The 17,324-nt window shown below is 36.4% G+C and overlaps 1 protein-coding gene across 2 annotated transcripts; it reads left to right on the top strand.

The window, feature by feature from the left end:
- The first annotated feature begins 430 nt into the window (after positions 1 to 430).
- zgc:92242 (uncharacterized protein LOC436899 homolog) lies at positions 431 to 16,062 on the top strand. Of its 2 annotated transcripts, XM_067457048.1 has the most exons (7): positions 514 to 529; positions 694 to 790; positions 3,291 to 3,669; positions 9,596 to 9,743; positions 10,449 to 10,539; positions 12,458 to 12,731; positions 15,608 to 16,062. In XM_067457048.1, exons 3-7 carry the CDS (start codon positions 3,489 to 3,491, stop codon positions 15,754 to 15,756), a joined length of 843 nt encoding a protein of 280 aa, XP_067313149.1. In that variant the 5' UTR covers positions 514 to 529; positions 694 to 790; positions 3,291 to 3,488; the 3' UTR covers positions 15,757 to 16,062. The 2 variants fall into 2 exon arrangements, with proteins under 2 accessions (XP_067313148.1, XP_067313149.1); XM_067457047.1 differs by lacking the exon at positions 694 to 790 and having other exon boundaries at positions 431 to 529.
- Positions 16,063 to 17,324: the final 1,262 nt, after the last annotated feature.

Genomic DNA, 17,324 nt, shown 5'->3' on the forward strand with positions numbered 1-17,324 from the left:
CCATGATTTTTTAGGGTTGTTTTTTGTTTTCAAACAGCAAGAGCCAAAAACTTTTTACCAAGTTTCATACCATTCTGATGAAGTAAAAAAACAAAAGTAAACTTTTTCGGTCAGCACCAGATGTTAATAAGTAATATGAACAAATCTGAATTAACAATGTGTATTTATGCATTACCATAAAGATTGTTTTATAGTTCATACTGCAATGTTTAACTAATGTTAACCAACTAAACCATACTGTAAATTGTTACCATTTTTTGTATCAACATCAGTCTAACCTGGTGATTTGGCAATTCAAATGTAGCTGTTTTTGTTATGCCAATGAAGCAGATTGAAACAGATAGAGGGAGGAGACAAGAAAGGAGAGGTGGAGGAAGTCTAAGAGAGGGAGGGAAAAAGAATGCAATGATGTCACACTAGTGCACTGAAATACAAAAGCAGCGAGAGAAAGAAACACACACACACACATACACAAGCTGCTGCCTGTTTCACTAACACAACTCCACTGCACACTTCTCCAGCTCTGAATGTGAGTATGAGTACACTTTTCTCTTTTTCTCAGCAGACTTCATCAGCGCTTAGCTGTCTCTTTGTCCTCGTCTTTACAGCTTTTTCATTCTTTCTTTCTCTCGATCTCTCTGTCTTATCTCTCTCTATCCCTCTCTCTCACTCTTATCATGTGCCGAAGAACAGATGAGTTACAGAGCTCCTGGTCTGTCTAACGGTTGCTTTCTCTCTTGCTTTGTTTCTTTTAGTTGCTCTTTTGCCATTTTCCAGAGTCTTTTGTGCTGTGAGTCTTTGTGTAAATGTCTCAGTCTCTGTCTATTGTCCATCCTTAACATGCCTAAATTCAAAGTCTTCTCTGATGCATCATCACAGTTAACATGTTATTTCAGCTGCATTCCAACCTTTCTTGCTCTGATTGTTGGTTTTGCTTGAGTAAACTCAAAGTTGCTGTGCTTGCTCCATATCACTCTAATTAAAAAGCACAGATGTTTATTAATTTATTGCTGCTTTGTTTGTTCTGAATGGCTTTGTTAGTTGTTTGGTGTGGAAACATGTCTGACCTGGTGCATGATTGGTTTTGAATACAGAAAGGCTCTTTGTTTGAGAAAGTGGATTAATTTCTGGCAGAGAGAAATAAAGAAAAGAGAGAGCGTTTTAAGGACTGAAATGCTGCATAATCTGTGTAAACAGCAACAGAGGTGGAGCTACTGAATGAGAAACAACTAAATAAAGTCAATGACAGAGAGAAATATAGATGTTCATTTTGCTAAAGTCAACAGAGAGAGGAAAAACACACACAGGGCTCTGGAATAAAACAGATTGCTATTGAACAGCAGTCTGGATCACAAACCCTAAAACATTCAAACTTACAGCTGTTTAGAGGAAAAGTTGTCTAAACTATCTCCTTTTACAATCTCCCCCCACAGAGAAGAAAATCGCGAGAATCACTTGTAATATGTGAATCATTTCTTCTAGACAACAGTGATTAATAAAGAGTGTAGTAATCTCTATGACCACTAGAGATTCAGATACGATCTCAGCAGATCTCAAACTGGTTCAGAAGACTCTCCATACGGGTTCAACTCAAATATTGAAATGTATCATCAGAACTAAAACAAATTCAAGTCATACCCTCAATATGTACCTGTCCTTGGTTGATTCACAATTCAATTAATGTCACAGACATCAAAATGACAAATGTCAAAATTACCCGGTCAAACATGTTTTTACTCATACATATGATGAACTTTACATGACATCAATACCAACCATTTTTTTCTCACGGTTACTTCATTTGACCTTAAAAAAGAAGTAAAAATAGGTTATATTACTTTGTTTTAACAAATGAGAAAAGACTGGTGTCAGTAGTACTGACATTATCACCGAGCACAGGCGCCGCTCTTCTGCATAATGGAAACCTCAAAACCTCAAAAACAGAAACTCATCTAAATGTCCCACAAAACTGAACATTAAACATTAACATAAACTACATCTTTCCCTTTACTGAAAAAAACATAGAAGAACACTTTAATCCCTACATTTACTCTCCTATGCATTCCCTTGTAAAGCATGCTGGGAACTATCCATTGCCCAGTTATATCAACAAAAATGATTAATGTAGTTTTAACACACTGTAAAAAAAATTTGGTTGTTTTTTGTTGGTTGAACTTAAAAAAGTAAGTAACCTGGTTGCCTTAAAATTTTGAGTTTATTGAAATTAAAAATTTGAGTTGATACAATGAAGGAAATTTGTTTAATAAATAGAAACTCAAAATATTATTGTATCTGAACCACATAAAAAAATTGATAAATCATGAAAATAGCACTATTTGGCATGTTTCACTGCGTCATCAGAAATAAAACACACACAATTACCCAATATGCTTATAAAATCTTTTAATAATATTTTAATAAAGGTTGTCGAATCTCAAAAAATGTTCATTGTATTAACTCAAAATTTCAATTTCAATGAACTCAAAATTTTAAGGCAATCAGGTAACTTTTTTTCTAAATAATTTTTTACAGTGCACAAATGAGTTGTGTTAACTTCAGTTTTTAACATATTACACTGTAAATTAGGCTCATGAGTTGTTATTACAATTTTTTAAATCTTTCAAATCAAATTCAGGTTCAGATAACAACATTTTGAGTTTCTATTTATCAAACCAATCTCCTTCATTGTATTAACTTGAATTTTTAATTTCAATTAACTCAAAATTAAGACAACCAGGTAACTTACTTTTTTAAGTTAAACCAACAATCTTTTTTTACAGTGTAGGTTGACTAAAAACAATTAAATTAAGTTGTGAGCATGTGTTACAAAATCGTGTTACTTTAGCTCATTTTAATTTATTAAGCTAAACAAGAGGCAAAAAACAAGCATTTTTTGAGTGTAGAAGATTTCGAGAAAAATCCTCTTTGTTGCTTAATAACTGAGATATTAAGAGATCTAATTTGGGATTTTTCTTTCCTGTGCATGGGTCAATGTGAATTTATCAAAGATCTTCCAAGAAAAAACTTCTCAAAACAAGTTAGCAACCTCTGAGAGCTTCATTAAGCCTCCAATATGAAAGAGAAGTAAAATACTCGCTGCTCTCTTCAGAAAAAGGAAATTAGAGTGGGGAGCATAAATGTTTTATGAATTAAATCAGGATGAATTCATGCAGAGAAATTAAGGAGTCGCCTTAATATCTCTTCAGAGGGGTTAAGAGGGGCTGAACAAAATTGGCAACAGATGCTGATGTCTTTCTTTACATCCTCCCATTTCTCTCCCTCTCTTTCAGACTGGAATCACATGGCCAGAGTGTGGGACAGGAACGAACTCGGCAGCAGGATCTAAAATGCCAATCTCTGGAAGATAGAGGGAGCTTTTGTTTGAGGAAAGGGCAATAAGAATTCCAAAAAAGGAGCTGGACTCTTCAGAGTGATTTTGTAAACCAGCACACTTATTCAACAACCTACAACACACATACAGAACCAACATGCTGCAGCAAATCCTAGCTGACATGTACATCGACCCTGATGTACTAGAGGCCCTGAATGACGAACAGAAGAAGATCCTGTTCTTCAAAATGAGAGAGGAACAAGTCAGGCGCTGGAAGGAGCGGGACGAGAAGGAGGGCAAGGAGGAGATAAAAAAAGAAAAGCTCCGGCAAAAGAAAGGTATGAACTCACACCCTTTCTAAAATTACTGCCACATCTGTCATTGTGTGAGGAGACAAAAACTATTTTCAGAACAGCCAAATATGCTTTTGTGTGTCTCTGTTAATAACACGTTCTTCTGTGGGACATCACAATTGGACCTCACAGACCCAGTCGGGGATATGCGCATGAGGCGACAATTTTTCTTTTGTCCTAATGCCGTGTTTTGTACTCCTTGGTTTGATTCTTGGTTGTTAAATCCAGGAAATTGGTGGATGAAACATTGATTGAAATTTATATAAAATGCACTACACAAAAAAACATTTTACGAAACAAAACTTAATGAAGTGTTAAAACTCATGCCTGACCCACTCCGTGTCAACCAACATACTGCCATTCAATCCCTGCTTCTGACTTATGCTGTATCTATCTTACTCAATACTGTTCACTTTCATAATCAACATAGATTCAATTAAACCAAAGTTTAAACGAAAAATAGTATAATATTTAAACATAAATGTTACACTAAATACGTTTTCTTTAATGGCAACAACATTTTTAATTTATATTTGAACTGAACTCCATGAAGCTTTTGAAGTGATTCTAGTGAATACGGCTACATTCACACACCCTGAATATAGTTCAGTTCTGTTAGGAGAGAGAAATACACTGGTCTTCACACACACTTCAGGTATTAAACATGTCTGACCTGGTGCGTGATTGGTTTTGAATACAGAGAGACTCTTTGTTTGAGAAATGGTAGTGAAGTAGGATTAATTTCTGGCAGAGAGAAATAAAGAAAGGAGAGAGAGTTTAAAGGACTGAAAAGCTGTATAATATGTGTAAACAGCAACAGAGGTGGAGCTACTAAATGAGAAACAACTAAATAAAGTGACTGACAGAGAGAAATATAGATGTTCATTTTGCTAAAGTCAACAGAGAGAGGAAAAACACACACAGGGCTCTGGAATAAAACAGATTGCTATTGAACAGCAGTCTGGATCACAAACCCTAAAACATTCAAACTTACAGCTGCAGAGGAACATTTGCCCAAACTATCTCCTTTAGCCCCCACAGGGAAGAAAATCACAATGACAATTGCTGCAATATAAGAATTGTTTCACCAAGACAGTGGTGAGATTAATAGTGTCGTAGTCTCAAGTGACTTTACCAGCTTCAGATAAGATCTCGGCAATGTCTCAAACTGCTCAATTCAATAGAAATGCGTCATCGCATTATGCTAAATTTAGCCTTTATGATTCAGTCGAACATGTTTTTTTTGTTTTGTTTTTTTTGACACATAAAAATTATGACTTTTAAATTACTCTTCAATAGTCAATGCCAAGAGGGTTAATTCATTTGACATTCAAAAAACATACAGGTGACAGGTCACAGTGCTTGTTAATAATTACACATTCAATTGTTCACAGACCTAGTCTGGTATATATTGAGCGTATAAGGCAACAATTTTTCTTTTTGTTATTATGACGTTTTAATAGTTGAATTGAGCCCTATGGAGAAGCTTTTGGTTGTTTAAGTTTTCAATATTTTATATAATAGTCCTCATACAATTACCTTTATATTTTTGGGTTAGGGTTTGTGATCAAATATATTCTATTAAAGGACGCATGATCTTACCCTGTCAAATAGCTCAAACAAAGCAAACACTTAAAATGTTATTAATATTCTGTAACTATATGACTTAAATTTATATATTATATATTTTGAGAGTGAAATTCAGTTAACATGCTGCATAAACAGAATCATAGACACCAAATTTATTTTAAAAAAAAAGAATGCTATAAAATGTAAATAAAGATAAAAAATTATTTTAGTAATTTTGTCCTTGCTTTAGCAATATCACATCATGAAAAACAACACTGAGTTTGGTGATGTAGTCGCCTAATAAAGAACTTACCTTAAATAGAAATAGATGCTGAACAAAAAATTTGTGATTTTACTTTACTCATACTTTTTTAAGATTATTTGATGAATAGAAAGTTCAAAAGAGCAGCATTTATTTTAAATAAAAAATATTTTGCAACATTAGAAATGTCTTTAGAAATTATTACTTTCTTTCACAAACAAAATCGTACTGACCCCGAAAGTGCAGCCATGTTATTTAAAGCCTGATTTTGCTGTGTGAACTTAGCCGATCAGAAAATTAATCACTTTTTAAAAATTATATCTACTTACTCTTTTACACAGTACAGCAAACTATACAAAATCAGCACGTTATAAGGAATTCAAAATGAATATTTTATTACACTCTCACTGGTGTAACAGGACAATCAATACCTATGCAAAATGATATAATGTCATTTCAAGGTGAGCACATATTCTTAAGACCAAAGGAAATGAAGTAACCTAGAGTCACATAACATGACCACAGAGACATCCTGCAGCTGCAGGGGCGAAACCAGAGCCAAATTCCAGCTTTTCAACACTGGCCTTGCACCACAACACAATACTCACATGCAAACCACTTTAGGGTAGATTACTGTTTATCTCCATAGCATCAGCATTCAAGTAGTTGAGCCTTTTTTAGATCTAACCCCTGTAATGCTGAGGGGCCCGGTCGTTGTAAATTCGTCTAAACATTTGAGGGCGTTCTAACACTTCAATGCCTGAGGATGTGTTTTACAAGAGATTTGGGCATGGAATGTTTTCGGGAAACAGAAGACATGCAATAACAAAGCAACCTAGAATAGAAAGAGAAAGAGAGAGAGAGAGAGAGAGAGAGAGAGAGAGAGAGAGAGAGAGAGAGAGAGAGAGAGAGAGAGAGAGAGAGACAGAGAGAGAGAGAGAGAGAGAGAGAGAGGCAGGCCAATAATATGGTTTGCAAATGACAGTATGAGGAAAAAACGCGCCAAGAGTTTGCATAACATGGCAAAAATATACATGGAATTTCAAAACTTCGGATGCCTGTAACTTCTGTGAGAACTTGAAGGTCTCAGGCTGGGAAAAAACAAACATTCACAATCATGTGTTGAGGACGATGGAATCCAACCCAACAGGACTGGACGGTTAAGGGAGCATTTGCTTGGGGCCGGTAATGTCCTCATAAGCGCTTCTATCAATAGCTCTGGTTTTCTCTGCCGGCTGTCAAGTCACATGGGCTACGTTTGACAAGGCCTTTGTGATGTGTGTTTTCTGCACAAAAGCGAGGCACTGTGTCATGCAGTAACTCTCATTAATTTACTTCAGTGTGACATGAACACAGTCAAATCTCTTTCTGTACTCTTTTGATTTTCGCTCCGTGGACGCAACTGACAGGGTTCACAGTTCATGTCAATGGTAGCATTGTGAAACGCAGCTGTGTTGCTCTTTCTCTCGCTCAGCACTTTGTGGCTGGTTTCAGTCATCTCAGCTGATACTGTGTGTCAGCTCTGCGTCAGGAGTAGTCGAGATAAACTGTTGTTGGAGTTTCCGTTGGCAGTTCTTTCTGTACACATGCAGAGAAAGAAAACTACAAGCTATTTGCTGGAACTTTGTACCTGAGACTTGTTTGCTGCCCACAGACAAATCACCAGATCTCTTATATATGCCCATTATTCCCTCTAAAACGATTTCGAGGTGTGGACTAGACTTAAGCCTATGAATTACTTCACACCTAATACACGTCAATGAATATTAGTAACAGGATATGATGTCCCACTCCAGGACCGGTAAATAATAGAACATACACAATCAACTCTAGCGATACTTTAAACCATTTCCTCCCTGTTTGATTTTCATCCATAAAGTCCATCTGTGAAATAGATCATCAATTGGTTGAATGTCTTTCTGTAGTGCAAGTTCAGAGTTCATAAACCTTAACTTTTGTATGAGCATACGCTTGCATTTACGCTCGCGCATGTATTATTGGAAGGGAAAGGAAAATAAAATCTGTGACAGTCCCTTTAGTGTAATTTTCTTTCAGTAGTCTCACATTTGTTTCAGTAATGATGTCGAACTGTGCTCTCATTTATCAAGACACCAAAGTATGCAATCAAATCTGAGCTGTATGCACATTTTCAAGGCCCTTCACTGTCCAAAACTACATTGCAAGACCTACCCTTTCCAGCAGTCAGTGATTCACTGGACAAGGTTTTTCCCCCCATTATTTTTATTCACAAAATAACTACCTGATAAAATATTTTAGAGCTTGGCGTAAGTAGAAAAATGTATATTTATAAAATGTATAAAAGAGATCAAGGAGTTATGGATCTTGTTATTTTGCAAAACTGTTCCCGATCTTGAAATCAAATTATATAATCAGGCATCCTATAGGTTTCCAAGACTCTGGAAATCCTGGCTCTTCAAAGAGGATTTATAATAAAAAAACATCTTGATTTTTTATTATTTTTTATTTTAACTTAATTGAATGCATGTTTTGTCTTATTTTGAATGATTTCATGCCACCCTAAGGCCCCAGGAGTTTGCTGAGGCCCCTATCAACAATAATCTCATTTGTGCCTATAGTTTAAATGGACAATTTACAAAAGATTTCAAAATTTCTCACCCTCTTGTTGTTCTAAACCTGTATGACTGACTTTCTTCTGTAGAATACAAAAGAAGATTGAGACATTAACTTCTATTGTCATACAGGTTTTTTAATTGGGATGGCTTGAGGGTGAGTGGATGATGACACTTTTTTATTTTTTGAGTGAACTGACAAAGAGACAAAGTAAATAAAGAGCAACTTCCAAGCTAAACTTCTTCTCTTTGATGATATAAACTCAAATGTTTTAAGTTTTATTACATAAAAAAGCTCAACTATTGATGGGTAATGTTCCTTAGGTGTATAGCTCTAATTTCTCTGGCCACATTAAACCCTGGGGCAGCTCATGTGGAGTCAAAATGCTTTAAGAAAACATATTTATCATGCTGTTACATAACCTTACAAATAAAAATCATGTTTGAGCGACCTAGGCAACAAGCAATACTCAAACAAACAGATCTAACCATTAGTATGACAAAACACCTCCTAAAGATGTGTGCCAGGTCTCTATTTAACTTGCATAGTTTCAGCTGCACATACTGAACATTTCTGAAATTTCTAACAGAAACCTTCATTAAAATATTCATCCCTGCATGGATGTGAAGCCACCTGATCTGCCTCGCTCTTAAACGTAACGTGGCGCTAACCTGGAGAACTGGTTCTTTATGTAACCCTTTCTGAAGGAGCTGAAGGGTTTTAGGACAAAACAAACCGTCCCCTGCTGGAACAAACCGTTTCACGATTGGAAATTCTTTTCATTTTTCTCTCTAATTCCCACAGTGGTATTTGTGGTATTACAATGTACTTTTAGATTATGTAGTTAGGTGATCCGCACAAGGATCCTCTTTGTGTGCCTACAGTATTACGTAAGCACCACATTTCAGTTGATCACACTTCATTTCATGCCTTTAAACATTTTGTGTAATCTGAGAAGGTTAAATCACACTGAAATAATGATGAGGGTGACTGGCAAAGAGTCACAGCTTTTGTGGGTGGGTGCAAGTGTCTGTAAGATGATAATACAATCCTGACGAACACTGGCATTGACATCTACAGACTGAATGACATTAACATTTCTAAACCAGAGTGGATGAACTACTCTACTACAGTATACAGGATCGATTTCACTCGACGTCACACCGCCCTCTGTCTGTGAAAAGGACACGCTACAGAGTGTGATCATGGAGGGATCAGGGTTTGTAGAAAGCCATTCTGTTAAGACTTCCCCCCAAAAAAACGCTGATGATTCCAAACCTTGACATTTTGGCTTGAAAAAATATAATTAACATTAAAATTACAAGCTATTAAACCTCAAAAATACCCATTATGTGTGTTCAAAAAGCCATATAGGGACTAAATGTGAACTGTTGTGCATATTTTAGTCTTTCTAACTTAATTTAAAGCTCATTTATTTATTGATTCTAAGATATTGATTTTTCTTGACATGCATCATTTTGTCCTCAGGCCCTTGTAAAAGTGTAAGCTGGCGGCTAGGCAGTGACGGTGACGTGCATGTGTGTGTTATCGGAGATTCAGATGAGCTCAAATCTCCAAAATTCATCCTGTCCGAGCTGAGGAACAAGACAGCAGACAACCCTAGCAATATCAACAGGTGCAAACGTCTATAATACACTATAGAGGGCGATTATGGTGATTGTATATTATGGACACATAATATTGAATTGACTTTAAACGGTTTTAGCATGTAAGAGTAAAAATATTTATAAAGATACAAAAAAAGTATATTTTAAATAAAACCTATTCTTTTGAACGTTCTATTCGTTAAAGAATCCTGGGGAAAAAACAAATTACAGTTTCTACAAAAATATAAAGCAGTGCTTCATATTATGTACTGTAGTTTTATTTTAATGGTCATTCAAATATCTTATAGCTGACTACCACAATAGACTAATCAGAGGCAAGTATTCCAGAGAGCTACAAACCTCAATAATATCAGCAGGTAGATATACATAATGTATAGAGTCATTGGGTTTCTTCTCTCAATTTTAAATAATAGGCCAACAACAACAAAAATTATATAAGGAGAAATGTCTTTACTTTCATGTTCAACAGGTTGTTTTTTTTTTACTGATGTTTCAAGCAGTTTATTTAATTAAAATAAAAAATAAGTTAAAATAAAACAAATTAATAAAACTATATCCAAAACAATGATCCCATGATGGGAATGCCTAAAAGGATGAAGCGTCTGACAGAAAAAGTTGTGTATAGGTTTTACCTCAAATACAAATATTATTGCAGTTAATAGCAATCCAAATATTCAAAACAAAGAGATAAATGTGTTTTTCTTTGTTCACAGAGCAAAATCAGAATCTGTGAAAAGCAGCTTGACCAAACCCAACAGAGCACAACAAATCAGCACAGAACCAGGGATCCAGCTACTGCTCAAGGTGTGTGTTTATGCGTGTGTGTGTGTGTGTGTGTGTGTGTGTGTGTGTGTGTGTGTGTGTGTGTGTGTGTGTGTGTGTGTGTGTGTGTGAGTAACTCTTAACTGGTTTTGCTTCAGGACCATATTCCATGTTATATTGGACATAAAATGACAACCCAAACACAGTTCAAAAACTGTTTATCGAACGAAAATGACTGAAAGGGAAACATTATTGGTCCAACAAAATTTAAAATGATTAATGATGTACAACATAGGCTGAATAGTAAAACTGATCATTTAAAAACATTATTTTTTTACTGTATTTGTTACATTTTCTTTTATTTCGTGTATTTTTGAGTATCAGGCAATGTCACACAACCTGTCCGTGTTGGCATCTAATTTGACTTCAACTCATACATTTGCATGACTGTATTAGCTGTAAATTCCATTACACACTTTTAAATTGATAGTTCACACAATTATGAAAATTCTGTCATTAATTACTCATGGTCGTGACGTTACAAACCTTTAAGACTTCTGTTCATCTTCAGAACACAAATTATGATCTTTTTGATGATGAAATCTAAGAGATTTCTTTCCATCTTTGCTCAGCTACACAAATGACACGAAGTGCCTAAAAGTGCATAAAGAGATTGCAACAATAATCCACATAAATTGAGCGGTTTAGTCCAGATTTTCTTAAGAGACTTGATCGCTTTATATGATGAACAGATTTAATTTAGGCTTTTATTCACATTCACATTATTTCACATAAGCAAATTTGCCAGAACAAACCCCTCAATGAAGCTCAAATGTGCTGCGTAACACGAAAATGAATCTCATCGGTTCTTGAGGAAGCTTAAACTTGCTGCGTAACATGACAAGAACCTCATTGGTTCTCACACATCAAGTGAACATGTTTGAGTTTTTCACAACTTATGCATGAGTTTATGATGGATTAAAAAGCTCAATTCATATGGATATTTTTTAAGATTTCTAGTTTCAGAGAAGTGTCAGAGAAGTGTCAGTTGCGCAACTGTCAATGGAGGGACAGAAAACTCTCAGATTTCATCAAAAAGATCTTCATTTGTGTTCCGAAGATCGAAAACGAAAGTCTTACGGGTTTGGGTCAACATGAGGATGAATTATTAATGACAGAATTTTCCTTTTTGTGTGAACTATCCCTTTAAGGACCCTCCAAAAAGTGGTTTCACAATTGTGGGTCACATCGAGGCACCAGATTAGAAGCACAAGGTTAGAGGATAGAGAGCATAATTAGCTTGAAACAATAGACATTATTGGAAAGTCCCTAACTATGATAGAACGTGTATGTGAGTGTGCAAGATCGGTATGCGTTGAACTAAGCGAGCATTAATGTGATTTGACACATGAATGTGCATTTATGTGAAAAGATGCACGTGTGTGTGCGCGCGCATGTTTTCATGAAATATCAGGACACAAATTTGTAAAATAACATGGGTATGACACAGGTATTACAAGGAGAGGGTCAAGCATTTTGAAATACTTTTCAAAATGCTTAAATCATACGGAATGAATTTTTGTGAGAAAGTAAAAATGCAGAAATGTTTCCTGTGGTGGGTAGGTTTAGGGGCAGGGGCAGTGTAGAGGGATAGAAAATACAGTATAAACAATTACGCCTATGGAATCTCCCTGTGTTTGTGTGTGTTTGTGTGTGTGTGATATTAATAATAAGAGCAGCAATAATAACAAGAGGATGGGTGTGTGTAGTTGGACTGGCCTAGCTCCCCTGAGCAGATGGTTTAGAGCCTGGGCAGAGAATTAAACGGTATCAGATGGCATCAGTACAACAGTGCCAGAGGGAACGCACACACAACACTCCTTCTCCTCTTTGTGTCTCTGAATTTGTCAACTCCGGCTTTATAAGTGTCTACAAATGAGTTTCATTCAATCTGCCCCAGAAACCAGAGGAGCTCAGCGAATCTACAACAGTCTCAGATGAGTCCAAGCAGGACAGCGGTTCTGATCAGTCAGCTGACGAAAGCAGGGCCCAAACAGATGACTCAGACTCAGGCAGCGCGGAGGAGGACACGGGCCTTTACAGACCACATATGAGCAACAGAGAGACATCAGTAGCAGACAGACTGAGAGAGATTCAACTGCACCGAGCAATGAAAGAGCAGCTGTCGATCAGCAACAAGACACACCAACTGGGCACACCCACACCAGACAAAGGTGAGAGCATAGACAAATCTGAATGAATCCAAAGTATTATTTCAACAATAAACTGCAAAAACGCCACAGTGACACAACAAGCCAAACTGAAAAAACAGCCCAACATTATCAACATTTACCTGCATCTAATATAATATAAATTTCAAAGGAGATGTATATTGATTTTTGATTCCCAAGAGGTCAAACTTAACTTCATGAGCTCTTTTATCATTTTATTTTTTCTATAAAGTTCTAAAAAAAAAGTAGTTTTTGTTGTTTAATTCATTTTAAACAAGGTTTATGGCCCTCTAAAATACATTTTGAAACGCTTAATTTGTGTAATTTTAACCTTCAAGCAATGAGCAATGAATAAACTAATATACAATGTTTTATTTTAAATGAATAACACACACATACATATTTAATTAAATATATTATAGAAAGTTAACAGATAATATAACAGATAGTAATATATCATAGAATAACAAAATAAACAGATAATGAATGAACTCCTGGGGATTTAACGATCAAGTTTACATTTAAAAAGGGACATTCATTGTTGTTGTTGTAAATGGACAGCGCCATCTAGTGGACTTCTAGTTTCATTAGCACAACTAACATAAAGCACGTACGGCCTGCGTGCGCCACCTGCAGGACACAACAGTCACTGCAACACTTTCCTTTGTTTACCAGCTGTGGCTAATATTCAAAAACGGTGAACTTTGCGGTGGTGTTTGCGTACTAAAATGCTTTCCCTTCAGACCAACACAAATAAAGACCTACACCAAACTTCTGTAGAAACAAACAAACAAAAAAACAAGTTTACAGGATTCAAGCATATGAACGTACCTGACTTTGGGAGGTCAGGTGTTGTTTGTGTCGTCACCTCAAATAATACTGCACACATAGAAGTTGATTTGTTTTATGTGGATGCATGATGAATTGACTGTGGGTCATGTGTGGGTTTGTGTGTGTTTGTGACTCAGTCTGTGCGTGCGCTGGAGCGGGAATTTGCGCTGATCCCACGTTTCCATGGCGACAGCAAACGCAGTCAGGGGTCACGGCTGCAGGGAACGGCCAGAGAAACATCAACAGGAACTGCGGCTCAACTCATGAGCGAGAAAAAGAGAGAGACGTGACAAAACTAGATTGCTCCCATTATAATCAACACAGCTGCCTAGTTAGAAACAGAGCCGTTGGTAAGAATGGTCTAGTTTTTGCACGTGGTCTCTCTTGCGTCACTATCTCGACAAGTTACCGACGTCATATATATTTCTCTTTAAGCAACAAGGCGCCCGAGAGTCATTCTTTTAAGGTTTACGTGGGACACACACACACATTATATATATATATATATATATATATATATATATATATATATATATATATATATATATATATATATATATATATATATATATACATTTTTCTTTTTTTGTTTGATGTGTGAACTTCTCGTTTAACACTGCACACCCATAATGTAGCCTATAAATATACAAAAAATTAAGTAGGCCTATATACTTCCTGGTTAAATAAACATTATTAGCCTACAGAAAAAAGAGACCAAATACAATTCTATTTTGTATTTTACAAGTGCTGTCAAATCGATTAATCGTGAAAGGTTGCGTCACGTGAATACAACGGGGGAAAAAACTGCAAGTAGAGGGTATAGTAAAGACCCCCATGTCTGTGTGGAAGAAAAAAGTGCTGGCAGAGAGTTGGTCTCACAGGAAAAGCGCGAAGGGGGTGGAACTCCAGGCTTAGACCCCTCAGGGAGAATCTAAAAATACAGTTCTCCCTGGCCTCTCCCCTGAGTCTCACTCTCCACAGCATCTGTCTCTGAAGTTAGCCACGGTCCCCACGAGCGTCCTCCCCCATCTCTCTGTGTCTCTGCCTCCTTCTACCTCAATCACCCCTTCACCTATTCCCTGACCACCTGTCTCACCCCGTTTAACACATTCAAATTGAGTCATCACTCCCGTAGCCTTTACCCTCTACCTCACTCTCATGTTATTTGTACTCTCTTCGTCCTTTACTTTCTTCCTCTCACTTTTTCTCTTTTGCCTGCTGTCGTTCTCCTTGCTTCTCCCTCTCATGACCTCTAGACCTGCCTTGAGTGGGTGGAAAGGAGGATCGAGAGAGAGACAGGGAAAGAGAGAGAGACAGCTGTGGTTGTATTATAATCCCCGGCGGGCTTGTGTCAGGGGTCTAACAGCTTTTTAAAGGCAGCAGTGATTTACAGACAGTCAAAGTCTCGTAATCATGAATTTCTGCTTGATTATTTCCTTAGTCTTGACCTCTTGCGATGGCTTTGTGGCTCAGAACCAAAACCCAGGAATCATAGGCACGCTCCGGGATAGACACACAAACACATTTCTCACTATGACTTTTGCCTCAATAAACTCCTTATTATTTCTTATTAATAGTTATAGGTAGTTGTTAAGTTTAGGTATTGGGTAGGATTAAGGGATGTAGAATATATTCATGCAGAATAAGGCTTTAATATGTGCTTTTTTAAGTACTAATAAACCACCAATATCCCAGTAATGTGTATATCAATAAATAACTAATAATGAGAATTTGACCCTAAAGTGTAACACTTTAGTTTAGGGTCCAATTCTCACTATTAAATATATGTATGATGTTATATGATGTATATTTAGATTTGTATTATAAAAACAATCTAATTTACCCAAATTAATCTAATCTGCAGTGTATTTTTACACTTAGTAGGCCTTTAGTATTAACGTGTTAGCTTAGCAACATGCTAACATTGTAATGCTGTCTATGTGGACAGTAGCAACTAGCAAGCTCACTATAGGTTTTTCAACAGAATATGTTTTTTTTCCATGTCTAATGATACAATCTTTCTTCTCTCTCTCCCCCCTTCTGTAAAGGAGTAATGGAAGAAAAGGATAGCAACCTGACGTATGGCAGTCGTGTGGCTCAGCTCAGGAAGAACTTCAACACCACAAGTGCACCATGTGTCAAACCACCAATCCCCTGCAAGCCAGCTCACCTACTGACCTCTCCCTCTGTCAGATAAACACAGTACCGCCACTCTGCACACCTGAAAAACATTCTTGTGTAGGCCTATACAAAAACCAGCGAAATGGACTAAAAAACTGAAAGGACTTGCACATACCTGAGCGTATGAGCAGATCAGGTGTGGATGCAGCTGGAGACAGACGCACAGAAATCAAGCGCTCTTTATGACCCAGCACACACCAGCACTCTTCAGTTTTCACATTGTTTACAGGGGAACGTGGTCTCAAAAGGATTACGATTTGTTCCACTGCCTTTACATGATATTGTTTATTTTATGTTTTTTTATATAAAATGTTTCCCTAAGTGGAGAAAAACCAAAGTTAATGGCTCATCTTTTTTTCTGGCTGTAAATAACGGTGTCATATTGTATAAAATAAAACGGTTTTAACTGGTTTTGAGAACTGAATGCTAATTTAACCAGGAATGCTGTTCCAGGGGCAACATACGTCCTCCCCGATAGATAGATAGATAGATAGATAGATAGATAGATAGATAGATAGATAGATAGATAGATAGATAGATAGATAGATAGATAGATAGATAGATAGATAGATAGATAGATAGATAGATAGATAGATAGATAGATAGATAGATAGATAGATAGATAGATAGATAGATAGATAGATAATCATTTTTAGTTTACCCTAATTATAATTTTATATTAAACACGTTGAATACAACACCAGTTTAAAGCAAAAAGATAATCGACAGTCAATCAACCATCAAAATGTATCTTCATATTATTGCCACATGTTTGGTAACTCTGCAGCATCTGGTTCATGATGGAGACAGTCAATCATTCCAGAATGTGAAACAGCAGCTGGGATAGTTATCATCTGCGCGTCTGACCGGTTGAGACAGACGGCAGCGCAGGGCCGTCATGCTGACCCTCTCCTCTCAAATGAGCTCATGCAGCAGAGATACTGACCTCCCCCTTATCTCCTTCCATTCCTCGCTTCCTCTGAAGGATCAGGGCATGAAAAAGACCAACATGGAGGTGCATGGAAATAGAGGGAGCACAGAAGGATGGAGGGATAGTATAGAGGATCTGTAGAAGATGGGTCATTCAATCTCATAATTGAACTGGTTTACAGGTGTTTTTTCTTCAAGATGACTTTAAAGGAACACCAGTACTGAACGAATCCTTCTGTTGGAGCTGTAGCCTCATGATTTACAGTGTTCTACAGGCAATGTGAGTCTGACTCACATCTATTAATAAAATAAAGTGTCAAAAAATATATATATTTTACTTTCTCATCTTCCAATTTAACACAATCATTACATATAGCCTATATAATTAAAACGTACAATACAAAAGACTAAATATATATATAAATAATTCCTTTATAAGGAACTTTCTATTCATTAAAGAATGCTGGATTTTTTTATCAGTTATAAAAAAAATAATAGTCACAAAAACAATAAGCAGCACAACTGTTTTCAACATTGATTATATTAAAATGTGACCCTGAAGACTGGAGTAATGATGCTGAAAAGCAGCTTTGCATCTCAGGAATATTTTATAATTGAAAATGTATTAATACAGAAAATAGTATTTTAAATTGT

This window comes from Pseudorasbora parva, chromosome 11 (assembly GCF_024679245.1).
Source record: "Pseudorasbora parva isolate DD20220531a chromosome 11, ASM2467924v1, whole genome shotgun sequence".
Taxonomy (NCBI): Eukaryota; Metazoa; Chordata; class Actinopteri; order Cypriniformes; family Gobionidae; genus Pseudorasbora; species Pseudorasbora parva.